Source organism: Sturnus vulgaris, chromosome 9 (genome assembly GCF_052056855.1).
Source record: "Sturnus vulgaris isolate bStuVul1 chromosome 9, bStuVul1.hap1, whole genome shotgun sequence".
Lineage (NCBI taxonomy): Eukaryota > Metazoa > Chordata > Aves > Passeriformes > Sturnidae > Sturnus > Sturnus vulgaris.
The window spans coordinates 9,735,693-9,758,835 of NC_142251.1; the positions used below are offsets into that span (position 1 = coordinate 9,735,693).

The 23,143-nt window shown below is 43.6% G+C and overlaps 2 protein-coding genes across 3 annotated transcripts; one reads left to right on the top strand and one right to left on the bottom strand.

The window, feature by feature from the left end:
- The first annotated feature begins 786 nt into the window (after positions 1-786).
- PRDX1 (peroxiredoxin 1) lies at positions 787-7,912 on the top strand. The gene is made up of 6 exons (XM_014872082.2): positions 787-847; positions 3,612-3,728; positions 4,503-4,656; positions 4,918-5,040; positions 5,848-5,978; positions 7,529-7,912. The coding sequence occupies exons 2-6, from the start codon at positions 3,623-3,625 to the stop codon at positions 7,612-7,614; spliced, it is 600 nt and encodes a 199-aa protein (XP_014727568.1). The 5' UTR covers positions 787-847; positions 3,612-3,622; the 3' UTR covers positions 7,615-7,912.
- Positions 7,913-15,127: 7,215 nt separating this feature from the next.
- MMACHC (metabolism of cobalamin associated C) lies at positions 15,128-20,382 on the bottom strand. 2 transcript variants are annotated; one of them, XM_014872081.2, is made up of 4 exons: positions 20,276-20,382; positions 18,209-18,403; positions 17,711-17,863; positions 15,128-17,181 (listed from the first exon to the last, which is right to left on the bottom strand). In XM_014872081.2, the coding sequence occupies exons 1-4, from the start codon at positions 20,345-20,347 to the stop codon at positions 16,870-16,872; spliced, it is 732 nt and encodes a 243-aa protein (XP_014727567.1). In that variant the 5' UTR covers positions 20,348-20,382; the 3' UTR covers positions 15,128-16,869. The 2 variants fall into 2 exon arrangements, with proteins under 2 accessions (XP_014727567.1, XP_088025645.1); XM_088169519.1 differs by having other exon boundaries at positions 15,128-17,178; positions 20,276-20,376.
- Between the last annotated feature and the right edge of the window lie 2,761 nt (positions 20,383-23,143).

Below are 23,143 nucleotides of genomic sequence, written 5' to 3' on the forward strand. Positions count from 1 at the left end.
ATTCATTATTTAATAAAGCTTTCACATTTACATTCAGAATTTGACCCTTAAAAAGTACAACACTGCTTGTTCACTCTTCGATTCAAAGACAGCGCTTATGAGGAATCACTGAGGTTAAACGTCCCTCTGAGCAGCTTCACTACTGAATGATGCAAAACTCCCTGAAGTAACTGTATCTTCCAAGGGTTTCCATCCTGCCGCTGAAGCTCAACGATTAGACTTTAAACTTAGCTTTCATCTTTCTTTTGGTGACTTGCATAACTTGGATCGGTGTTCCATTGATGGAGAAGAATCAATGAAAGCCTTGGGAACGAGTATCAGGGAGAGGAGGCAGTGGGTAATGCAGAGCGAGAGGATGGAGATTTGATACCGCACCTCTGTAACACTGCGAACACACATTGCTCTGTTCGTGAGAGGTTTCTTTTTACTTCTGTCAGTGGCCGACACTTAATTCACAGGAATGACACGCCAGTAATCCCTTACTCTCCCTCAAAGTCCTGCGTACCCTCTAAGGACTTCAAATAATCATAGCTCGGTCCATTAAGGCAGTAAAAATGCAATCGCTTCTTGCACTAAGCCCATCAATCGTTTATAACCGCAGCATCGGGCATTTCCACGGCACCTCCCGAGCCTCCCTCCAGAGCACGACCCGCGTTTGTTCGCGCCCCGACGGCCCCGGATCTGCCAAGTCATGCTGCCCTTGCAGCGCTGCCGCCTCCCCTCCCCGCCGCGTCCGCTCGCGAGATCCGCGCTGCTATAAAGGGGGCGGCGCGGCGGGGCTGCCGCAGTCCTGGCCCAGAGCTGCTGCTGGTGCTGCTGCGTGTGCGGGACCGGGCCGGCGCTCCGAGTGAGTCTGCGGGGCCGTGGGGGTCACTGGGGCTTTGCACTGTGCTTAATTTTTTTTTTTTTTTTCTTAAATTTAGTTTTATTTTTACATGGTGTTTTGTTACTATTTCGGGTGGGGTTTTTGTTCGCTGTCCCCTCCCCCTCCGCGCAGATGCCCCCTTGAGCGAGGCGCGCAGGGCGAGCCCTTTCTCCCCGCTCCCCAGGGATCGCGCTGCTGCGGCTGCTGCCTGCACCCCCGTGTTCAGTTCTCCCTGGTTTTGGTTCGGGCGTTTTTTGGCGGGGAGAGTGGGCAGATAAGTCCTTCCAACGCTCCGGCCTTTATCAGCGCTGCGCGGGGAGGAGCCGCGGCCAGGGCCCGCGGGGGGAGCGCGCCGAGCGCCTGCCGGGAGCCGAGCGGGCTTTCCCCGGCGAGGCGGCATCTCGCTTCTGAGCCTTCAAAAAACCCCAAACGCCAGCGCTGGATGCGGCTCGGGGACGTGCAGGGGGCGGGTTTCCCTGTCGCAGAGCGGTGTAGCGGGGGGAAGGCTCGGAGGTCGGCTCGGAGCCCCCTCGGGTTCCAGGCGTGCCGCGGTTCGTGCGCGATGCCCGCGGTTCGGTGTCGCGGGGGGAGCGCGGCTGCGGTGGCCTGACCGCATTTCTGTGACGGTCTGAAGGTGGCTGAGTGGGAGGCTGATGGTGCGTTTAGAAACGGCCTTTCGCCTTTGTTCTTTTGTTCCACGCACCCTAAAGGTATGAAATAACTCGTTCAAGAGAGCAGGCCTGGCTTATTATAATTGCAGTTTGAAGATAATTGAGGCCGTCTGCGGCTGTGAGTAACAAAGATACTCTGGCCGGATTCGAGTGTTATGTGATTTATGGTGCTCATTCTACTTTCCTCCAGAGTGAAAGGAAGTAACAATGATTCTGTGGTCCACTCCCCTGCAGGTTAGGAAATGCTGTGGCTAAAAATCCGAGCAGAACACGCGCTGACCCTGCACGGAAAATCACAGGGGTTGGCGGGTCACAGTGGGTGCTCTGAGGAAAGCACATAGTTCTCTTGCCGTGTGACGCAACCAAGGTCTCCTGCAAATATTAAAAAATTTTAATGTTACCAGAGAAAGGGACAATAACTTGCAGTTTAGAAAGGGGAAGTATCAAAGAGCAGTCTGACCTTGAATACCTAGTGAAATACTCCAGAGGATTGCTGATGGAACAAATATAGAAGGACTGGCATAATACTGAGCAAAAGGATAACCTTGAGCTTGAACAACAGAAAATAATGTAATTCAGTGATAAAAGTGTGGGGTCATGCACTCCAGGCCAAGCAGCTCTTATAAGATAAAACTCACTAGTTGGAGGCATCTCAAATACTGTGCAGGCTGTTCCCCTGTCCCTCTTGCAGAGCTGCACTTTGAGAACCACAGCTGCATTTGTGGGTACAGGATTCTCGATGTCCTCCTGCCAGGCTGCTTCACTGCATCCTGCAAATGATCTCTAGTCCTGGCCACCACATTCTCTCCTAGTGTGCTGCAGTTAAAAACTAAAAACCCTTGCAGGAACATGGGGATAAGGAGCTTTGTTGCACAGTTAGAAGTGCTGAATGTGTGGGCACTTCTCAAAATGAAAAGTGAGAGGTGGATCATTCCTGTCAGGGTGTGCGAGAGAAACTTTCAAAAGCTAAACCATTGCTAAAAAGGCTAGGTGGGGGTTCAAAGCTAAATGTTTGACTTGTGGGCTAGTTTTCCAGGAAAAAAGTGGCTGGCAAGGGGGAAGGAGCCAAGAAATGAGGTGCTCTCAACCTTTTTTAGAACGGACTTGGTGCCTTGCAGGCACAACTTGGAACAATCCTTGGCTCTTGGCTTTCCTTAGCAACATGAGACTCATTCTAACCTTTGAGGTGTTTTTTATCTCCGAGGCAGCCAGTGCTGCAGTGTGTAGAATGAAGTGAAATAACTTTTAAGAATATTTTGTGAGTTGCAGAAATTAGACTTGCCTGTTTAGAACTTCCAGAGCATAATCTTTCAAAGTGTTATACTGCATTCCCAGACTGAGGAAAAAATACTGCACAGGGTGTATTACAGATGGCAGACATTTGGGGCAGACAGCCAGAAGTAGTGTTCTCTTGTCCTTGTATACCCTTTTATTCTTTTTCAATAGACTTAAAGGAGAAAACCTGGCTGTAATGATTTAGACTTGGTGAAGTTGTAATTATAATTATAAATTGTAATTATAGAATGTGATTTCCATGTATACTACAAGACTTTCTGGTTGCAAATAAAAAAGGCTTGAATTGTTCAAAAGGTTAAAGTGCAGTTATGCAGAGCAATATTCCCTGAGGATTAACAGAAGGTTTCTTTCAGAAGCAACAGGAAGATCATGTTTGAGGTCTTAAATTCCCTTGTAAAATTGTACAAGGTTCTTCTCATTGAAAGTTCTAAAAAACAGGCTTTCTATTCCTCGACCATATGGAATGGGATAGTTTTCTGAGTGCTACTAAAGCTCTAGGCTAGCCCTTTCCCAGACTCTTGAGCTGTTATGGTTAGATAACCATTACTGTATCTTTAGAAGGCCGTGAGCCATACATTTTGAAGTGCTGGCAGTCTCTATACTGGCTCAACTACCCAGGTGTCAAAACTCATTTAACACTTAAGCCTTGTTGCAAGACCAAGTGCTGATAAACTGTCTTTGGTGTTTAATCTAAATTGATAAGATGCTTTGAATAAGTCCTTACTTCCAGGTGCAAATGTACTGCCATCTAAACTGTATTGGTGTTAACTCCTGTCTAGGTTAAATCAAGATGTCTTCAGGAAAGGCTTTCATTGGCAAACCAGCTCCTGACTTTACTGCCACGGCTGTAATGCCAGATGGACAGTTCAAAGACATCAAACTCTCTGACTACAAAGGTAATTCCATGTGCTTCTCTAATCACACAGATAGTCTGGCCATAGGAGGGACTGGGGGGTATCTGAAGATACATCTTGGTTTGGTTTTGAAATGATAGTGACCACTTGGCAGTGAAGATCAGAACTTGTGCAGTGGTGGCTGGAGTATGCTTAGAAGGCTGTCAGCAGCATGACTGAATATCCCAAGCATGATAACTGTTACCAGTGAGCATAAAACTCTAAACTGTTACCTTGCATCAGGCTCATTGCCCTGTATCATACTGTGACTGGTGTAACATTTCCAGACTGTGGAACAGCAACATCTTCTGTCTCATCTTTGTCAATGGGAATTCTTTCATCTAACCAACAAAGTCCCTTCTCTAGAGCGCTGCCAATAAGTTTTGCCAAAAAAGTTTCACTAAAAACAAAGGGAAAGCCTAAAGTCATCAAGTACTCCTGTTGATGGCTTTAGAAATACATTTCTAATGATGCTGCAGGCTGCATGAGGGTGATGAGTAGGTATAGACTACTCACCTACTCAATTAAAATGTCTCCTTGGCTGGTAGCCTTTCCCAGCTATGTCTTTTCTCTGTTGGGGTCAGCCATGGGGTCTTCTGGTGTAGCATACCTAGAGCTGTACTTGGGGCAAGCCAGGAGAAAAACATTCCCTGTTAAATTGGACAGTCTGGGTGTGGGGACTTCAGTTGGGTACGGTTTTAAGATTGTTGTTTTGGTGGGGTTTGTTTACTTTTTCTTAAAAATCTAACAGATCAACTGCTTGTACTGCTTTTATAGGAAAATATGTTGTGTTCTTCTTCTACCCCCTGGACTTCACTTTTGTCTGCCCAACTGAAATCATTGCCTACAGTGACAGAGCTGATGAGTTCAAGAAAATCAACTGTGAAGTAATTGGAGCTTCTGTTGACTCTCACTTCTGTCACCTTGCCTGGTAAGAATCAGCCTTTTAACCCAGCAACTATTCTGCCTGGCCTCAGTTCTTGCAGGAACAGAGTCCTGAGTGTATTCAAAGGTACTTTGTATTGGTAGTGCCAGGTGCTTCTGAACAGAACTGAGCATACTGGGCATCAGTTCTGTCATTGCTGCATGGCGGATTGAGTATGATACTGCAGAAGGGATCAGCTTCTGTGGTACCTTGAGCCCTCATCCTGAGCTGCCCATATTTTTAACGTGTAAACTTTTCTTCTTTTAGGATCAACACTCCTAAGAAACAGGGGGGTTTGGGCACTATGAAAATCCCCCTGGTTTCTGACACAAAGCGTGCCATTGCCAAAGAGTATGGAGTGCTGAAGGAGGATGAAGGTATTGCATACAGGTAATGTCCAGAGGTAAACGAGCTCATAAAGTTATTTTGCAATGCATGGACATGTCAGATGAACACAGAGCTTGTGTACACTTGAACACCTGCAGCCAGCTAAAGCTGTTGGCTGTTGTAGGTGTGAGCTGCAGTCTGTCAGACACCCCTACAAGGGTAGGTGCTCCCTGGTTCTCTGTGGTGCTTAGGCTTCCTGTGCTTTTAAGTTAAATTCTGCTTCCTTTTGACTGCCTGCTGCTCAGTGCAGGTGTCTCATACTGGTGAGCTGCAAACTTTGGTAATGCAAGACCTACATAGTCATAAAAGTGATTACAGGTATTTAGTCTGGTGATCAAAGTGCAGATTAATTAAACCTCTTTAGTCTGCTGTTCATAAAAGTTGCCAAGGGACTTCTGCTAACTCTTAACCTTATATTGGAGGACTGATGAGCTGCTGCTTGTTGTCTTTTTGAGAACAGTGTGTAGTGAGGTTTTTTAATGTGAGACTGTCTCTCCTTGAATTTGTTTTGTCCTTGAGTTTCTCTTCTTTTTTTTCCCATTAATATCTTCCTTAAATAAGAAGCATTTCTCTGCTGTGTCAGTGCTTTGACTTGCCTCCTGTCCCTCCTAGTTCCTGTTGGGCTTTCAGCTGCTACTGTTTCATTGCTGTGCATGCACCAAGGTGTTAGTTTCTAGGAAGAGGTCACAGTAAATGGCATAAACAGTGCCATAATCAAATAATGAAACTGAGTTTTTGAAACTCACATCAGTCTAATCAACCTTTCAAAAGATATGCTTAACTTCAGGGCTGGTTTTTATTTGTTTTTAGGGGCCTGTTCATTATTGATGATAAGGGGATCTTGAGGCAGATTACAATCAATGATCTTCCTGTTGGCCGTTCTGTTGATGAAACCCTCAGACTTGTCCAGGCCTTCCAGTTTACAGATAAACATGGAGAAGGTAAGAGTGCTTTTCAATTTAATGTTTTCTCTAAAGAACAGGATTAACTAGGCAGGTTAAATCAAGGGTTAGTGAAAGGTAGTAAGTGCATGTATCAATCTGTGCACAGGTAATTGTGACTGTTGAAATGCAGCTGGTTCTGTAAATCTGCTTGTTGAAGGGCACCATAATGCTTTGTTCTATTCCAATTATTTGTCCATTGAGTACTTGCTTATGTTGGGATTTCACTAAAATCAGTTGGGTGATGGGTGTCTTGTCCAGCACACAGAAATTGTCTCCTTCAATTAGACACAGAAAGTACTTGAGACAGAAATTAAAAACATGTAGTAACTTAGCCTGCAAGAGTAAGCTTGATTTTTAGATTCTGCTCTCAGATTTGGTAGGTTGAGACCATCAGTACTAATGTAGTGTTTCATGCAGACAAACTGTTAGACAAACTACTTAAATTCCCAGAAAGTCTGCTCATCTTTCTGTCAATATATAATGATGGTAAAATGGATGAGAGTCTCTATCCCCTTAGTTCAGGAGGAATAAGGTGTTTGATACTGGCAGCTTTTGTGCAGGAGGGAAAGAAAAAAAGAGGCACTGCAGATACAAAGTTAGAACCAAATTATGGGAACTCAGAATTGCTATGCAGGTGTTGGTAGTCTTCACCTGTCATTAACTAATGACATATGTTGCTGCTGATCATACTTAATGTGCTTCAGAAGTGGTAAATCAGTGGCAGGTTTTCTTAAAATAAGCTGCTTTTGTGACTATGGCATTATAAACATGTCATGGGAGGAGACATCCCAAACATTTGATGATGGAATGGTCACGTCATGCAAATTAAGCCTTTTGGGGTTTACTGTGCCTTTGAGTTGATAAAACCTGGCGAAAGGTTTTCCTTTAGAACTTTAGGACTGCAGTCACATCTAAATCAGGACAAACCAGTGTAAGGTGTGTAGCAACACTCAGAAACTGAGCATACTGTAGCTAAAATTGCCAGTCCTGAGTGGATCAAGCATCCAGCATTCCATGGCAGTAAAGAAACAAACTGTTCAAAAAATGCTGCTCAAGGAGCTGCTGGAGGTTTGAGACCATGCAACCTCTGCCCCTTGGTGGCTTTTTGATAACCATGTAGGGGAACCAGTGACAGTTGAACACTTTTTTCCCTCCCCCATTCAACTGGAAAGCTGCACCAGGGTGGATTAATGATAAGGGGAATACAGACTTGAGGGGATCCAAGGAGATAAGTGTAGTGTGGTGTTAGGGCCTTTCTGACTGGGCTGCTGGAGTTGGTGTTACCTTTGCTGTCCAACTTACCAGGATCTGGGAGAGTGCTTGTGTAAAGGACCCACTGTTGCCTGGGCAGACACCTGCTTCCTGGGCTGTTAGTGCCCAGTAAACAAATAGAAACAAGCGAAACAGAGCATAATGTGACACTGAATGCCCTGTCTGTATGTTGCAAAAATCTGTACATGTTCTGAGTTGCTACTTTGCTTTAATGTTGTGTAAAACATGTTCTGCAGGAGCAGCTGGTAAGACTTTAAACATTCTTATCATTTCAGTGTGCCCAGCTGGCTGGAAGCCTGGGAGTGACACAATCAAGCCTGATGTTCACAAAAGTAAAGAGTATTTCGCCAAGCAGAAATAAACGTTCAGCCTGAGTGGAAACTAGTATGCCTTACATAAAGAGCAAGTATCAGTTACTGAACTTAATGATTAAGTCATTGCATCTGAGTCAAGGGATCATGTTATAGTTCTAAACAGTAACTTTTTTACTTGAAGGAAAGTTTATCCTGTTGACAGTCCCTTCATAGCAAATCCTAACGATCAGTATCTGTACATCAGGCCCTGTTGACCCTAGTGACAATGCCATGTCTGTGGTTAGCCATGTGTTACATAGAGCAGTGGTATCCTTTTGTAACTCTATTAAACTTGTGAAAAGAGCACACTGTCTACTGTTCTTGTATGTAGCCATCAGGAGACTTGGGAGCAGTGCAGACTGCACTTCTGAAAGCTTTCTGTAGACATCTTGAGTCCTAAAGGCCTTTTTTTACAGCTCCATTGGAATGGAGAGAAAAAGACTTGGTTTTCCTGTTGAAGTAATAAAGTACTCCTCACACTCTTCATGACTTGGCTGCTATCTGGAGGATCAGGCTGTTTGGCTTAAGCTCTGGGCACTGTAGTATTGCTTGATTGATGCCTGTGACTGACAAAGGAGGAGCATCTCCTCATGCACCATGTCATCTTAGTCATTCTGGCATCTACTTAAGTCAAAACTGGGAATCCAACATTGAGTTTGAGTGCTGTCTTTATGGGAGTGGAACACTGGGCTTTCTGGAAAGCAGATTTCTTTGGATACAACATTCATCCACTGTCTTTGCCACTGTGTGTCATGGGGGTGATAATAAGCCAGTTATCCATTAGCTTATGGTCACATGATTTAGATCAAAAGCGTGGCATTATAAAATCTGGTACTCAGGTGTGCTCAGCCTTGTCTTTAATCTTTGTATTTTTGATTATGTAAAACTCGGAGCACATGACTGGCCTTAAGTTACGCCAAAGCTGTCACTGCTGTGTAGCTTCATTGTTCAGGGTGGCTCGAGATAGGGCTGAACTTCAAAGCTGAGAACTTGGGTAATGAGCTCTTGCCTAACAATTTAAGGGAGTTAGAGCCCTGTGATCTTCATGTAAAGATTAAACTCTTACTGGACCTTGTAACCATCTTCAGCTCAACTCATGAACAAGTTCTGTCCTGCTTAAAGTCAGCAACGCCGAAGAGGAGGCCCTTATGTCTTATGTCACTCAAAAGTGAAAGTTGCATGCCTTGAGTAGTAAACTTGTTTTGTATGGCTGCAAAAGGTATGTGGCAGGATCCTTGTCACCAAATACTTCAATATCTAATAAAGTAGCTAATCCCCATGAAGATATGTGAAAGTAATGTTTAGCTGGATCACTTCTGCTTAATTTTTAAAAAAATCCAAAGTCTCAAGATAACAAATAAGGCCAGCTTCCCAGGAAGGCATTGATAAGTAACAGGAGCATTTATATGGTTCAAAGTAAAATTAATATAAATCAGCATGGCTGAGTAAGAAGTTACCAAACTTTATTTTCTAGCAAGTGAAAAGGAGTGAAAAGTTAGGGCTAAGCTAATGTAAAACTTACCTTAGTTGTTAAATTAGCCTTGAAATGTAAAATTAGTTACAGCAGTTACTTGGAGGGCACTATGTCTCCAAGTGCTACATCTACACTGGTTTTCTAATATTTCCTGGGTAATAATTGCACCACTTCCCTGAGCACCTTGTTTCAAATGCCCAACTACCCTCTCAGTGAAGAAATTTTTGCTAGTATCTAATCCAAACTTATCCTGGTGCAAATTGAGGCCATTTCCTCTCATCTCAGTGCTCTTTAGTTGGGAGAAGAGGCTGAACTCGCCTCACTACAACCCCCTTTTAGGCAATTGTGCAGAGGGATTTTGTAGCTACTCAGTCACCTACCCCTGGACACAGAGGATAAAGGGGTTCTCTGGTGTTTTGCTCCTGAACCCCTCTCCAAAAAAGGCATCTCTATCCCAGGCCCTGGGAGGAAGGTGAGGGTCTGAGGATGGTTCCAGCCCCAGCAGCTGCTGTGTCCTGCTGTGGCTGCTGTCAGGAGGAGAGGTCAGAACTGCCCTGCAGCACATCTGGGCATAGGAGTGCCCTGTAGAATCACCCGTTGTGTTAATTTCTTCATCCCACTCCTCTGGTGTGAGGAGTTCCCTTCATGTTCTGTGTGTCCTGCCCACCTTGAGCTCCCTCACACCGAGGCTGCAAACTGTACCTGCTTAAGTATCACAGTCACAGGTGAGTGATGATACTGTGGAAACTGGAAACTGCCAAGAAACAAAATCCCTGTGGATTAGGAGCTGTATTACATGCATGCATCAAATGACTGACAGTAGGAATCAGTGCAATTAAACAATTTTTTTTATTCTTCAGCCACATGAGTCATTCCTGGGAAGGTTTGCTATGCTGTCATTTTAATATTTACATTACTTACATTTCTAAGAGCATAACACATAAAAAATGGGTAACAAAACTTCTTCAAACCAGGAAGAGTCTAAATTTATTTCTTTGTTTAAACTCTATTGATTCAGATGTAGCTTGGAATCTCCATTAAGGGTTCTGGGGCTTACACCCCACTCCTTGCATCATGACATCTTAGACTGGTGTAACTTTTATGATACTCAAATAGCTATAATTTATTTAGTTTTTTATTTTAATCATTTACTGAGGTGGTTTTTTTCCATGTACCAAGATGCAGATTGCATTTTCATTACAATTATGAACTACTTTTGCTTTCACAATCAAGAGGTGCCATATTTCTTAGTGAGGTAAAAATCTCACTCAAGCAGTGTTGAGTTGGACAGGATGGGGAGCTGCCTAGTGGGATTTTCCCTGAAGATGTAAATCAGAAAGGATAGATGTGATATTTGCTTTTTTTTTTTAATGTATGTATGACTGCAGGTCTATTTTCCTAGTTTGGGTGCTTATTATAAATATAACCTTCATTCATTTCTTTAGAATAGTCAGGTGAAGGGAAACTGAATTAAATCTTACTGTGTCTCTATCATAGACCTCTTATTTTGTAGCTGATTGCTGTGATTCGTGGGGATTTATGTAACAATTCCTCAGCTGGACAGGGGAGAGAAAATAGAGTGGAAGGTTCATGGGTCAAGGTAAAGATAGGGGGAGAGATCATTCACCAGTTACTGTTTCAGGCAAAACAGGCTTGGGAAATTGGCTTAATTTATTACCAATCAAATTAGGGTAGGATAATAAGAAATAATGAGGCTACAGAGGAATCTGTGCTCTGGAGCATCTCCTCTTCGAGGAGCTTCTCACAAAGCCACCCTTGTTAACCTCCCCCAACTTAGCCACACAAACCCAATACACATAGTGCTCTCTCATATTATCTAGATTTTTTTTTAAAATTCTCTCATGTTTGTGACAGATATTTGTAATTAAGTTTCAAGATAACACTTGTGCAGGAGCCACAGGATTTTTTTTGGTATGTATAATACAAAGCTGTGCATCAGACATCAATTCTATATATTGTATGTTTATCTTGGCATACGCAGGATGTGATGTTCAATATTCAACATACAGAACCTAACCTTTACTAGATTTTACTAGATGCTTAGAAGGAAAAAATTGCCTCTCAATATTTAAAGAATTATCACTTTGTTACCAAGCAAGCTTCTCAGTAGCTTTGAAAAACAGTGTAAAAAGTTACTTATGTTTAAAAGTATTATTTTCTTAACAAGTACTCCAGCCTTTTTATCTGGCCTTTGTTGAATATGTTATTGGATTGTCCAACAAATCAATACAGTTCAAATAACAAAAGCAAGCATTTTATATTTCACAGGTGTTGCAAAATAACGCACTTTGGTTAGGAAAGTATGTTTGCAAAAGTCCCATGAAAGCAGCTTTTAGTAATGTTACACATCAAAATAACAGTTATGTAAAGACTGTTTAAATACTCAGGTTTATTGTATTAATAGTCTGAATAGCCTAAATTTTCAGTGCGTCTGGTGTTCAGTATTACATTACATGACAATTTGCAAATGTATATTCTAATGTATACTGCTAGACAGATAGAGGACTTAAACCTCCTAAACAATGTCTTGGTTGTAATTTGCAAAGGGTGAAAGGAGGGAAGTGCAGAGTAATGGAATGCAGCACATTTGGGCAATTAATTCAGAAAGTGTTAGAGCTGTTACTGTCTCCTTTTTAAAAAATACAATTTAATGGTACAAACAAAAAGAACACCAGACTAGGAAGTCAAATTGTTTTTTGCTCATGAATATAGTAGCTCTATTTTTAATCCTTGGGAAGAAGAAACAGGATTTTGCCTTTAATGTCCAGTCAAACGATTCTGCATTACCAAGAGCTGTCTGCAGTGTTCCTGAACAAGAGCTGAGCCTGTGGGAAGCAATTCTTACCACACCTAGTGATGAAAGGTTTGGACTTCAGAGTGAAATTTGGCTCTTTCACCTGAAACTTAAATCACTGCACACATTATGGGGACACGTGTCTGAATTTAAAATGCTTCTGTGCAAGAAACCATTTGAGCACAGGTATATGACTAAATATATGGGAAGTCATTAAGGTTACCTGTCCTCTGACACCAAGTCCAGTAGGTTTATGCTCCATATTCCACAGCAACAGATTTTTGAAGTATCTGCACTGATGAATGAAACCAATATCCTTTGTCTAGAAAGGAAAAGTCTTCAATCTACACTTAATAAAACATTGTAGCCTAAAATTGATGTATTTAATCAAATTCACTTTTCACAACAATAAGGGAGTTTTTTACACTTAGGAAGACTGAAGCAACAGTGAATGATTCAAGAAAACTGAACAATACTGAAAAATGGTTATGACATGAAATTAAAACCTAAGGCTAATTCCTTTAAAAGCAATAAGAGGGTTTATACATTTGCAGAAAAAGCAATGATTCTGCAAAAATTTAAGCAACAGAAAAATCCCTCCACTCCTTCTGTAATCTACTTAAAGGAATTTTCCTGTCCCATGGTTTGTTCTACATCAGGAAAAAAGCTCAAGCAACTTAGTGTAAATGTGTTTGATTTTCAGAAACTTTTCAAGGTGTTTGGGGGAAAAGAGAACATATGCAGTTATTAAAAGTAAAATTGCTTTCTCAAACATCAACAAAGACAACATGAGAATTAGAGATGTAATATTAATGAATTATAGTCGCCATTTCAAATATTTGTATGCATATATAATCACATTTGGTAGATTTTGGTATATTACTGGAGAGATTTAAAACATTCCACTAAAATATCTTACTGCTCATTTTATGACAAAATATTTAATTCTTTCAAGTTTCCCACTGTATTTCCTGGGGAATGTGAACATCTTTTTCAATCACAGAGGGAAAAGCTCATTTGTGTTCCTTGGTGCTGTTTCCTCCTTGAAAACCTAGAAGGGAAGTGCTCTGTTCTGTTTTCTGAAGGAAACATGATGGATGATCTGTCACAGGATATATGATAGCACGGGAAGCCAAGGTAACAGCAGAAACCCTCTAATGAATACATTTGTCTATTTTGGGAGATGAAGCTGTGAAAGTTCAGGTTGCAGAGGTGCAGCTGTTTCTCTGCTGCAGTGAGCAGCAAAACCCCTCAGAAGAAGAGTTTTGAACTGCTGCTGCTTAAGTCATTATTCAAAGCTTATTTATTAAGTAAACTTTTTGCATGAGGCTTAACAAAGAGTGCTGATAAGCACACTGGCACTGACCAGTACCTGCCACTGTCCTGTTTTTTCTAAATACATCAGTCTTAACTGAGGGGGTTTTTGATTCAATTTCAATTCAAGTCAATGTGCATTTTCAGAAATATAATCCATGTCAAATAGTAGCTACACCAAGAATTTTGGTCACAAATGCATAAAAGGCCATGAATATTATACTGAATGAGTAAAATTATGCTTCTGATCCAGAGGAGGGCAATCTAGCCCTAAAAAAAAATAGTTAAAACCCAACCCAAACCAGACTTTAAAACCCCTATCAAAGCAATGAACCAGAAGAGTTCACTGCTCTCCTAAGGTTGGCGATTTTTGTCTAACATACCAGCACTGATTTATACCACAAAACATCTTTAGTTTTCCATAGTTTAGAGGAAAACAGCGTTGTTACAAGCCACTCTTTTTATGGGAAAAGGAAATAAGTTAGTATCAGGAATTATGTTTGCCACACTCTTCTTCATATCCCAAAGAAACTTTAGTGCTCATTATTGCACCACTGAAGTGTAATGGATTCTAACTGACACCAAAAACCCCAACAGTGTTTTCTGAGGTGTTTTCCTGAGCAACAACCCTAATGGCTGCTGGTCACCAGGTTTGACTGTGCTTTGTATTTAATTGGTATTGTCTGTCAAATCTTGAATTGTTATAAAAATCTAATTTTTAGGTTAATGAAGTAAAAATAGGGAAAATATAAGTATATTAAGAATGGTAAATGCATGAAACTATTACAAACTTCTTAATTCTCCATCAACTACTTTATTAGCTTGAAATATATTGAATACCTTGTTGCTAAAACTGAATTTAAATTCAAGTAGCTTTTAATTTATTTTGTTCTTCTTGTTCAGCTCTTGAATACTCGCCCTACTGGTTATACTGAGGAAAAGAGTATTTAATAACGTTTAAAAATCAGGATTTAGAAAAAAACTTGTCTAAAACTGTAAAATGTGAGACTTGAACTTGTAAATCTATCCAAGTATTTGCAATTACTTGTTTGACATTTGCAAGGGCTGAAACCAAGAATGCCTTCACAATGCCTCAGGGTCCAAGGATGATCCATTCCTCAGCGTGTCTGGTCTTGTCCCAGAGATGAGATAAGTCAAACAGGTTCTCAAACTTCAGTTTTATAAGACAAAGGCCATTATACTCCAACCAGCAAGGGAAGAAAACTACTCACTGCAGCTGTGGATCTCAGTGAGCTGGCTAAGAGAAAGAAAGTAATGCCCAATCCAAGTGACTCCAAAATCACTGTAGTAGGAATGGATATTGCTAAATATTTGTACTGTGTTGTGCCTGACACAACTGTATTCCCAGAAGCACGAGGAACACGGATCTGTGACTCAGTGTTCAATAAAAGGTTTTAACCAGTAAAAATTCCAGTACTTACAGGTCTTACTTTAATGCTACTGGGGAAAGTCCCTCAGTTATGTCTCACTGGACATATGGAACTTCTGTTACTGTTAACAACAGAGGAAAAATGAAAAGTGCACTGTCATGGTGCTTGCTGTTAATGCTCTTGCTGAAATGACCTGGACAAGATAAACCTTTATTAGATTTATTCATAATGTGCTATAGTTTTTATCTTTTATATCCCAGTGGGCCTGTGATAATAGTTTATCAACTTCTGCTAAGATAACCAATTTTTTCCTTAGTTTTCAGATGTTGGACTAGGTGTGTCTTAGGTAGTTCACTCTTTTCAGGATATTAAAAACACCATGATTAATTCTTGCTTGAACACCTTAAGTTCTCCACAATTTAAGAACTACATTGTTTAAATAAAAATAGTACTGAGGTTTACTTACAACTTTATATATTTAGCAACCAACACACCATTTGAAGAGAAAGAAATTACAGAAATTGAAATGCAGTGGTCATGGTAATCTGTTTAATAAATTAAGACAAAATATTAAATATTTGCAAGAAATCAATACCAAAAAATAAAAATATTTTACTTTAAATTGTAACATAACAAGATAGATTTGATTTAAATCTATATTTATCCTTCTAAAACAATCAGCATTTTGTCTTTGTTGCTAGTACAAGTCATTAGCTCAAATCCCTGTTAAATTACAGATCAATTGAAAAGTTCTGAAACATCAAACAAATTTGATCCAGAAGTAATTCTGTAACAACAGATTTTAAACAAATTTCATTCTTTACCTTAAATTAAACATCACAATACCCCTATCACATTCTAAGTCAGGTGTCTGCCTTAATCAGAGATGAACAAAGCATGGAAAGCAACAAAGACTTTTTTGTAACAGCAAATACAGTGAACAAGCCCAGTGATCACAGGTGGGAAGCAAATTTGATATCCTGAAGTTGGATTCCAATGAGTTGGTGTACAGACTATGAGCAACTGTATCAAGCAGTGAACAATGGTGAGGGCAACCTTCATGGTGGAGTCTCCAAAAGGTTTGAAGAATCCCAATATAAAAAGAAAGGGCTCAGTTCTGCCAAGTGAGTATTTCTTCATCGTGTTGATACCATCAAAAGGAAAAAAGTGCCTGTCCATTTGCAGCATTGCACAGCAGTCTAGTAAAACAACTCCCACAAAATATTATTTTAATGTATTATATTATTTTAATGAGATCTGAACCTAAAATTGCTCAAAGATAAATTAATTTCTTGTTTCCAGGTGCAGTGTAGCCTCTGAACAAATATAACAGGATAAAGTTATGCAAAAAATGTTATGTTTCTGTCTGAACATGTTTTAGCCAGCAATATAAGTAACATGAACGTCATTAATATTTTCTTTTCTGCCATGCTTGTTTGCCTGTGCACGTGACAAGGCTTTGTGCCATGGCTTTTATGTGTGCAGGTTTACAACCTTCCCCACACAGAAGGCTCACCAGGAAACTGTGGCAGGAACTCTGGGGGGTGTGCTGTGTGCTGGCACTGAAAAATACTTTTAACACAAATGTGGTCCATCTTAAAAAAGGCCACAAGAATTGTCTTTTTCAGTCAGTTACCTTCACATGGGTAAAATCTCCACTCATATGGACATTACTCAGCATCTTTCCAAATAGTCCAGTCAGCTGCTCTATAAATGGATAAATGCTTAAATGTGACCTAGGCAAGACTAAAGACTGGACATCTGTTCCCTAGGGAGAGTCATGACACAGGATAATAAAATACTGGCTACATCTAAAAAAGTACCTGCCCAAAGTTTAGACAAAATCAAACTAAAAATGACTGAATTCTTTTTTACACTTACAAAGAATAAAACCAGAATATTCAGAAAGAAAATTCTTGAGAACGAAAGTTATTTCTCTAATAAGCAGCACAGATTTTAAAGTTGCCAGGATGTCCAAACTATTCCCAACCAAAGGCTAATTGGCACCTTACTGGACTCTCCAGAGGACCCCCCAGATCAGCAGCAGTACAGAACAGACAGCTCCCACCCTCCCCAGACCACAGAGCAGTGCCCCTCTCTGGGAAGCTGATGTTTGCATTGAGGCCGCTTGATTTGCCATCTCTGTATCAGCATAACCACCCCCTTCTCCTTCTCCTCCTCCTCCTCCTCCTCCTCCTTCTCCTCCTCAGCACTAGGAACAGCCGGTGCTCATGAGTTACTCTTTGCTGCCCTCCACAGAGCCGGTTTCTCAGTGAAATGTGATTCTCTGCGCTTCCTGTGAGAGCCCCAGCAGCCGGAATCTCTCGGCTGGAGGAGTGGCAAAATAGGTTTTTTGCTCTTCCGAGTACCTTTCCTTCACTTCAATGATGTCCCTGTAGCGGCCATCCTGCCAGTGGAAATTAAACTGCTCCAGCAGCTCAATCCTTTTCTCTTCCGTGCTCACACAGTCAGCAGGGGCAGGCTGTTCCAGGAATGGCACCTGAATGTCTGGGAAGAGCAGGAGACCCCGGATAGCAAACCAGCCGCCATACTTGGGATGGATACAAACGCCAAAGATCTTCTGGAAGAAAAAAAAATATCTAGGCTTTCTTACTTTGTGTCTAATCAGGGTTAGAGTTCAAAGCATCAGATACTTCTCACTCTCCCAACCTTCTCTTGGAGTGCTGTACAGAGGAGAAGGGAAAACTTTCCTGAACTTGTGGCTTGAAGCACTACATTTCACTCCCATTCTCTTGTGCCCACACACACCTCCCTGGAATGTGGGGAGAGGTTCCTTCCTGAAAATCTATTACAGAAATTAACCACAGAGCATTTTTCCCCCCAGTTTGTAATGCTCTAAGCAACAGGTTTTCCTTTACGTTGTCATTTATTTTTCTACCTAAGTAGGTTTAACAGATCAAGGTATTTCTCTCCATGCACATCTCCCTACTACCTCGAAGAATCTTGGAAGTTTCCAATTTCCACCTGAAACACTTTATGAACCTGTATGTGCTCTGGACTTTGTAGTTTCCTGCAAGATGAACTAGTGACTAGTGAGCAAACAAGCATTGTAAAATTCAGTGGTTCTTCCCAGACTGTTTCTGCCTCACCTTTTTGCCCCAAGGATCACGCTTCACATCCTTCCTTTGGTAGTAATATGCAGCTCCAGCAACGTGGGCAGCTGTCTGTGCCAGGAATTTGGGCTTTCGGCTCGGCAGCATCTCATAATCGAACATGACATCCATCCTCTGGTCAGGGAATTTCTGGGAAAATTTGAAAACATCAGCCCAGGCTCATGGAAAAAGCTATGAGTCTGCAGACACATGAGAAGCCTGCAGACTCCCACATCCTGCTGCTGAATTCTATCGGCACGTTTGAGGCTGTGGGCATTCAGCCTGTGCCTGGAGAGCTCCCTCACAGCTGCAGCATGTAATCCAGAGGCAGAACATGCAAGTAAAGCAGCCAAAGCCTGCTGAATCTCCCACCTTCATGAATAATGCTTCACCCTTCCAAAGAGCAGGGCAGGAGCCTGCAGGGCTTTGTCTGCTGCTCAACCTACCTAGTTATGTGCCACAACACTAAAAGGAATCAGTATTTCAGTTTCTTACCTCCTTCACACGTGATAAGTGATGGGAAACACACTGATCCACAGGATCCCTGATGATTTTTAATCGTTCTTTTTTCACGAAAGGCTTAAGGGCTTTGTCGAACATAGAAGGCGTGCTGAGCACCACGAAGGCCAGTGTGTCATCTGGGTAGGGGAGGTGGAAGGCTGGCTGGAGAACAGCATTGTACCACCCAACCTCAGGCAAAGGAACACAGATTTCCATTAGAACACAGACACCACTCCAGTGGACATGCAGGAATGTAAAAAGTGGAAATAACTGTAGCCCCCTTCATTTGCAATCCAAATGGGCAACTTGCCCAGGGCCTTCCTTTCAAATCAAGTTGTTTTGCACACCAGGATTGAAGTTTGGGGAAGCTGTGCTGTGAGTTGTGAGATAAGAATCACACACAGCATTCAGCTCCAGTCTGCCCTTTATCCAGCTCGGCTCAGAAACCTAGAGGGAAGTATGAGCAATCAGCGTTGCCAATGCAAATCAGATGGTTTGCTTCAGATAAAGCTTTTACAGTTTTTTTTTCTCTTATCTTGGGCCAGAAAGAAACTGATGCTTCTGTTTTGTGTGACAAGTTGCATGTTTTACTTCTTCTGCAGGAAACACTTGTGTGGAATGAAGGACGTGAAGCTCTTGGCAGTGCTAAACTCCCCTAAAAACGTTACCAGGAGCACATGGATTATGACACAGCCACATTTGAATATTTGATTCCAGGGCTGGACATGTTATAACACAGTCCAGAAATGAGAGATCAAGCCAGGGCAGCAGGAACCACGACCAGGAGGACAGGGCTCAAACCTGCAACTGCCAAGTGGACGAGAAAATGGCCCAAACCCCCTGCACCCCAGTCCTAATGCCCTACACAATAACATCAGTCTTTTCATAGGTTATGACAACTCCCTCTCTCCCGGGGTGCCACAAAGGCCAGCTCTAACAGTCAGAGAAATACTGAGTAATGGAACATTAAGTTTGAAAACGAAATGTAGTGCTTATTCTATATAATCAGTGAAATTACTCTGACAGTGACTGCAGCTGGCAGTGGCAGCCTGACTGCCCATCTGGAACACAGAACAAAAGCTAGATTCACTATAAAGCTTACATTCTTATATGAACCTCTAAGTTTAATCTGTTTTGTGGCTCTTAAGGTGCTGAATTGAGATGTTACAAGGAATCAGAGAGATGTGGATCTAAGCTTTGTTGGTTTTCCAGTGAAGGGCAGTCAGTGCACCAAAGTTGGCTGTGTCAGAATGAAATCTGGAGAGAGCTAGTGGGCTAAAAGGTTTCGCCTCTGGTAGATACAGTCTTTTCATCTGTTCTGCACCTAATTCTGCTGATGTGTTTTAGGCAAGTAGCATTAAATTTTGCCAAATTCTGGAGGCACTTCTCTCGTTAATTCCTTCACCACCTCATTGCCTTGTACTTTTTACGTAAACAATATCATAGCAGGAAATAAGAATATTTCAGGTGATAGATACAACACGCCCCAAGGGAAGGGCACGTTTATTGCAGACTGATTTGTGTTCGATGTTCCAAACTGATTTATATCAGATTGCCCTGGGGCGGGCAAGGAAGGAGCCCCTGCATTTACAACTGAACAGTGGCAGAGGCTGCAGGGAGGCCTCTTTCCCGGGCAGGACAGTGGTCAGAGGCCATTTAGGAGCGGATGAGGTGGTCAGCACTTCCACAGACAGGTGCTCCCACACTGAGATTAAAATTTAAGCTTGCCTAGAGGACTTTGCCGCCTGCTGGGGCAGACGCGTCATTACGTAACTCCCCGAGCCCGCCGGTCAGGGCCCGCACCAAGGGCCGGAGCAGCTGCTGCTGCTGTGGTCACCTCGCCCCGCGCTCCCGGGCGGGCCGGCCGGACCCCGCGCTCCGCATCGACCCGCGGCGGCTCCGTGGGGGCGTTCCCGGCCCCGCTCGGCCGAGGGGCGCCCCGAGCTCCCCGGAGCACCGACCCCCGGCCCCTGCGCAGCCCCGGGACCTGCTCCCGCCCCGCGCTCCCGCAGCTCCACGGGCAGTGACGTCGTTCTCATGACGTCACGGCGACGTCATTACCTTGAAGGCGTGCACCTCGAGGCCGAGCGGGCCCAGCGTGCTGCGGAGCCGCTCCGCCACGCGCCGCTCCATGCCGGCGGCGGCGCGCAGGGCACCATGGGAGCGGTAGTTCCGGCCCGGCGGGACCCCCTGCGCGCATCCCAGCATCTCCTAGGAGACGGCGGCGGCGCGCAAAGCACGCCGGGAGTCGTAGTGCGCGGCGCCCTCCCCTCCGCGTCGGCTGCCCCCGAGAGGACTCCACGTCCCGGCATGCTCAGTCCAGTCCAGCCGGGGTCTGTTCGCTGTTCCCGGCCTTGTGCCCGTCACACCGCCAGGGATTAGGTGTATTTTCCGGTCCTCGGACTCTGTGGGAAAGCCCCACCTGTCCCTGTGGGTGGGGCTGCTCACTGAAACAGTGAGGCCACTGTGCTGGCAATCCTCTCTCCTTCCCCTTCTGAAAGTGCATGTTCTTTGCAGATTCCATGTTCCCTACCAATGCACTTGCCACACTGGAGACCGAGCCTCAGATCTGGATATCTTTACCCTAATCTTTATAGCTGTTTATCACAATCTCTATAGTGCTTGTGCAATGCTCTCCGGCTTGTAGTCCTGGGTTTTATCAAGTTCAGGACACCAAATGCGCAAGTTCGTGGGGACAGAACTACCTCAGATATGCAAACTTATTGCTTTGTGGAGTTTCCTTACATCTTCTAGTACCCCAAGATTTCCTCCTTATTGTATTAATGCCTTCTGTATTGGGAGGGCAGATGGATCCAGTCAGTCATGTATAGAATTAGGGTTTGTCCTTTCCAGATCTCCCTGTATTTCCAGCTTGTGAAGTTGAACCAGACCACTAACTATGTTCTTTCTTGGACTAAATTGTAAGTAATCCTTGTACAAAATCTGTTTCTGCCCATCTGCTCATATCACTGAATATCTCAGTCTGACTTGACTAAAAGAGGAGAAAGAGCTCCAGCAGGAGCAGATCCATAAGCCATGGAGTAGTGAAAGTAAAGGCAGTAGAACCAAAGCACAGGTAGCTGCAGGAGATCTCTTACACAGATCACTTCTTGCCTAGGCTCCTGAAGTCCTGTTGAAGAACCAACAGGCTGAGTGTAGCCTGGCACAAGGTTGCTCCATGTCCCTGCTCAATAAGTGAGCAGTGAGAGTTGGATACGAAGCAGAAAGGGCTTTGTATCTTTGACGCTTGAAATAAGAGATTTTTGCCTATATTGGCATATGTCCAGCTCCCTTCTTTTTCTCAGTTGTTCTGAGATTTTTCTGAAGGGTTTAATGCTGTGCTGGACCAGAGGTTGCCTCTAGAAAACACTTGGATGTGGTTGTCCCCTCTGTCTCAGGCGCTAGTTCTGCTGAGAAGCCACAAAGCTCAGTCTAACAGAGCATGATCTTACAGTTTGCACAAACTCAGGATGGAAGTGTGGAGCACTTGCCAGAGGCTGGGCCACATCAGGTGGAGGGCATACCCCTTCAGGGAATTTGGGGATGCCCAGGTCCACGTAGCCCACTATGCTGCAGGAGCAAGTGCAGCTCCTGCGTTGGAAGGGAATCAGCTGCCTGGGAGCTGCAGGAATGTGTCACAGGAGGGTGCTGCTGGCTGGCGGCTGCTCAGAGCTCTGCAGGACAGCTCTTGCTGTGGCAATCGCTTCCACAGGCGCTGGATTGGCAAGCTCAGAGATGCTGGGGGCTGAGCTCTCATCCCGCTGCTCTCTTTTGCCAGCTGTCCCTTGTACCTGCCTGTGGAGCACAGCTCGTTTCCTTATGTGGCTCCAGCTTTACTGATGCAGAAGGTGGCAGATTTGCCAGCTTTGTGAGGTGGGGTCTTCCAATTCAATCCTGACCTGAGGCAGATGTGACTTCAGTGTCTGTCCTCTCCTGGAGCTGATCTCTGGCTGAGTGCAGGCACGGTGTTCAGTCCTTCTGAGGCAGCTCACGAAGGGGGTGACCCCCAGGGAAGGGGTGACAGCACTGGGCCTGCCAGAGTTCATTTGGACAATGCTCTCAGATGCATGCACAAGTAATTTTTGGGGTTATCCTGTGTAGAGCCAGGAGTGAGATTCAATGATCCTTGTGGATCCCTTCTGATATTCTGTGATTCTAAAGGGCAGCCTCTGTTACTGAGATGTTTGCATCATCTGCTCGTTCCACGTGGGTGTGGAGAATGGGTACCTGCTGTTCCCTTCACAGCTGTCCTTGGAGCTGTTCCCTGAGCCACCTCATCTGCCTTGTTTAATCAGGAGTGTTGCTGTCTCTTACCCAGGCCCTCTGTCAGGGCAGTCTCCTTGTTGCTGTTTGGACAATACTTTACTTGCATTTTACTGCAGTGACTGAAATAATTGGCATGTTTCAGAAGAGGTGCTCATTTGAAATGCCTGCTCTAATTCCTTCCCAGACTCCCCATCCCTCACATTCCTTTCTCCCCAAGCTCAGCTGGTGGGAACTGGCTTTGTTTGTGCCTCAAGCCTCCACTAGCTCGGCCCTTGCTCTCCCCCACCCCTACCAAGGGCTCTGACCCGCTCCCTGGAGAGAAATGAGTGACATTTCAGCTTCCTTGTTGAAGATCCTTAGATCTTTTTGGCTCTGTTTCATTGTACCCTCTGTCCAACCCCAGCTGCCCTCGGACAGCTGCCAGATGTCTGAACTGTCACAGGTCTGCCTGAGAATTCATGTCACTGTTTCCAGCATTCTCTCCCCCTGACAGCTTTGTGCTACAGTGAAACAGCATCCAGAGCATATGGTTCACTTCTCTGGGGGAAGGCAGCAATATGTCTATGAGGTATCTGTGCCCCAGGTATGGCTTTGTGGTTTTTTCTATTATTAGGAAAAACACAGCGCTCTCATTCATCCCCCTCAGGCTAATGCTGATATCAC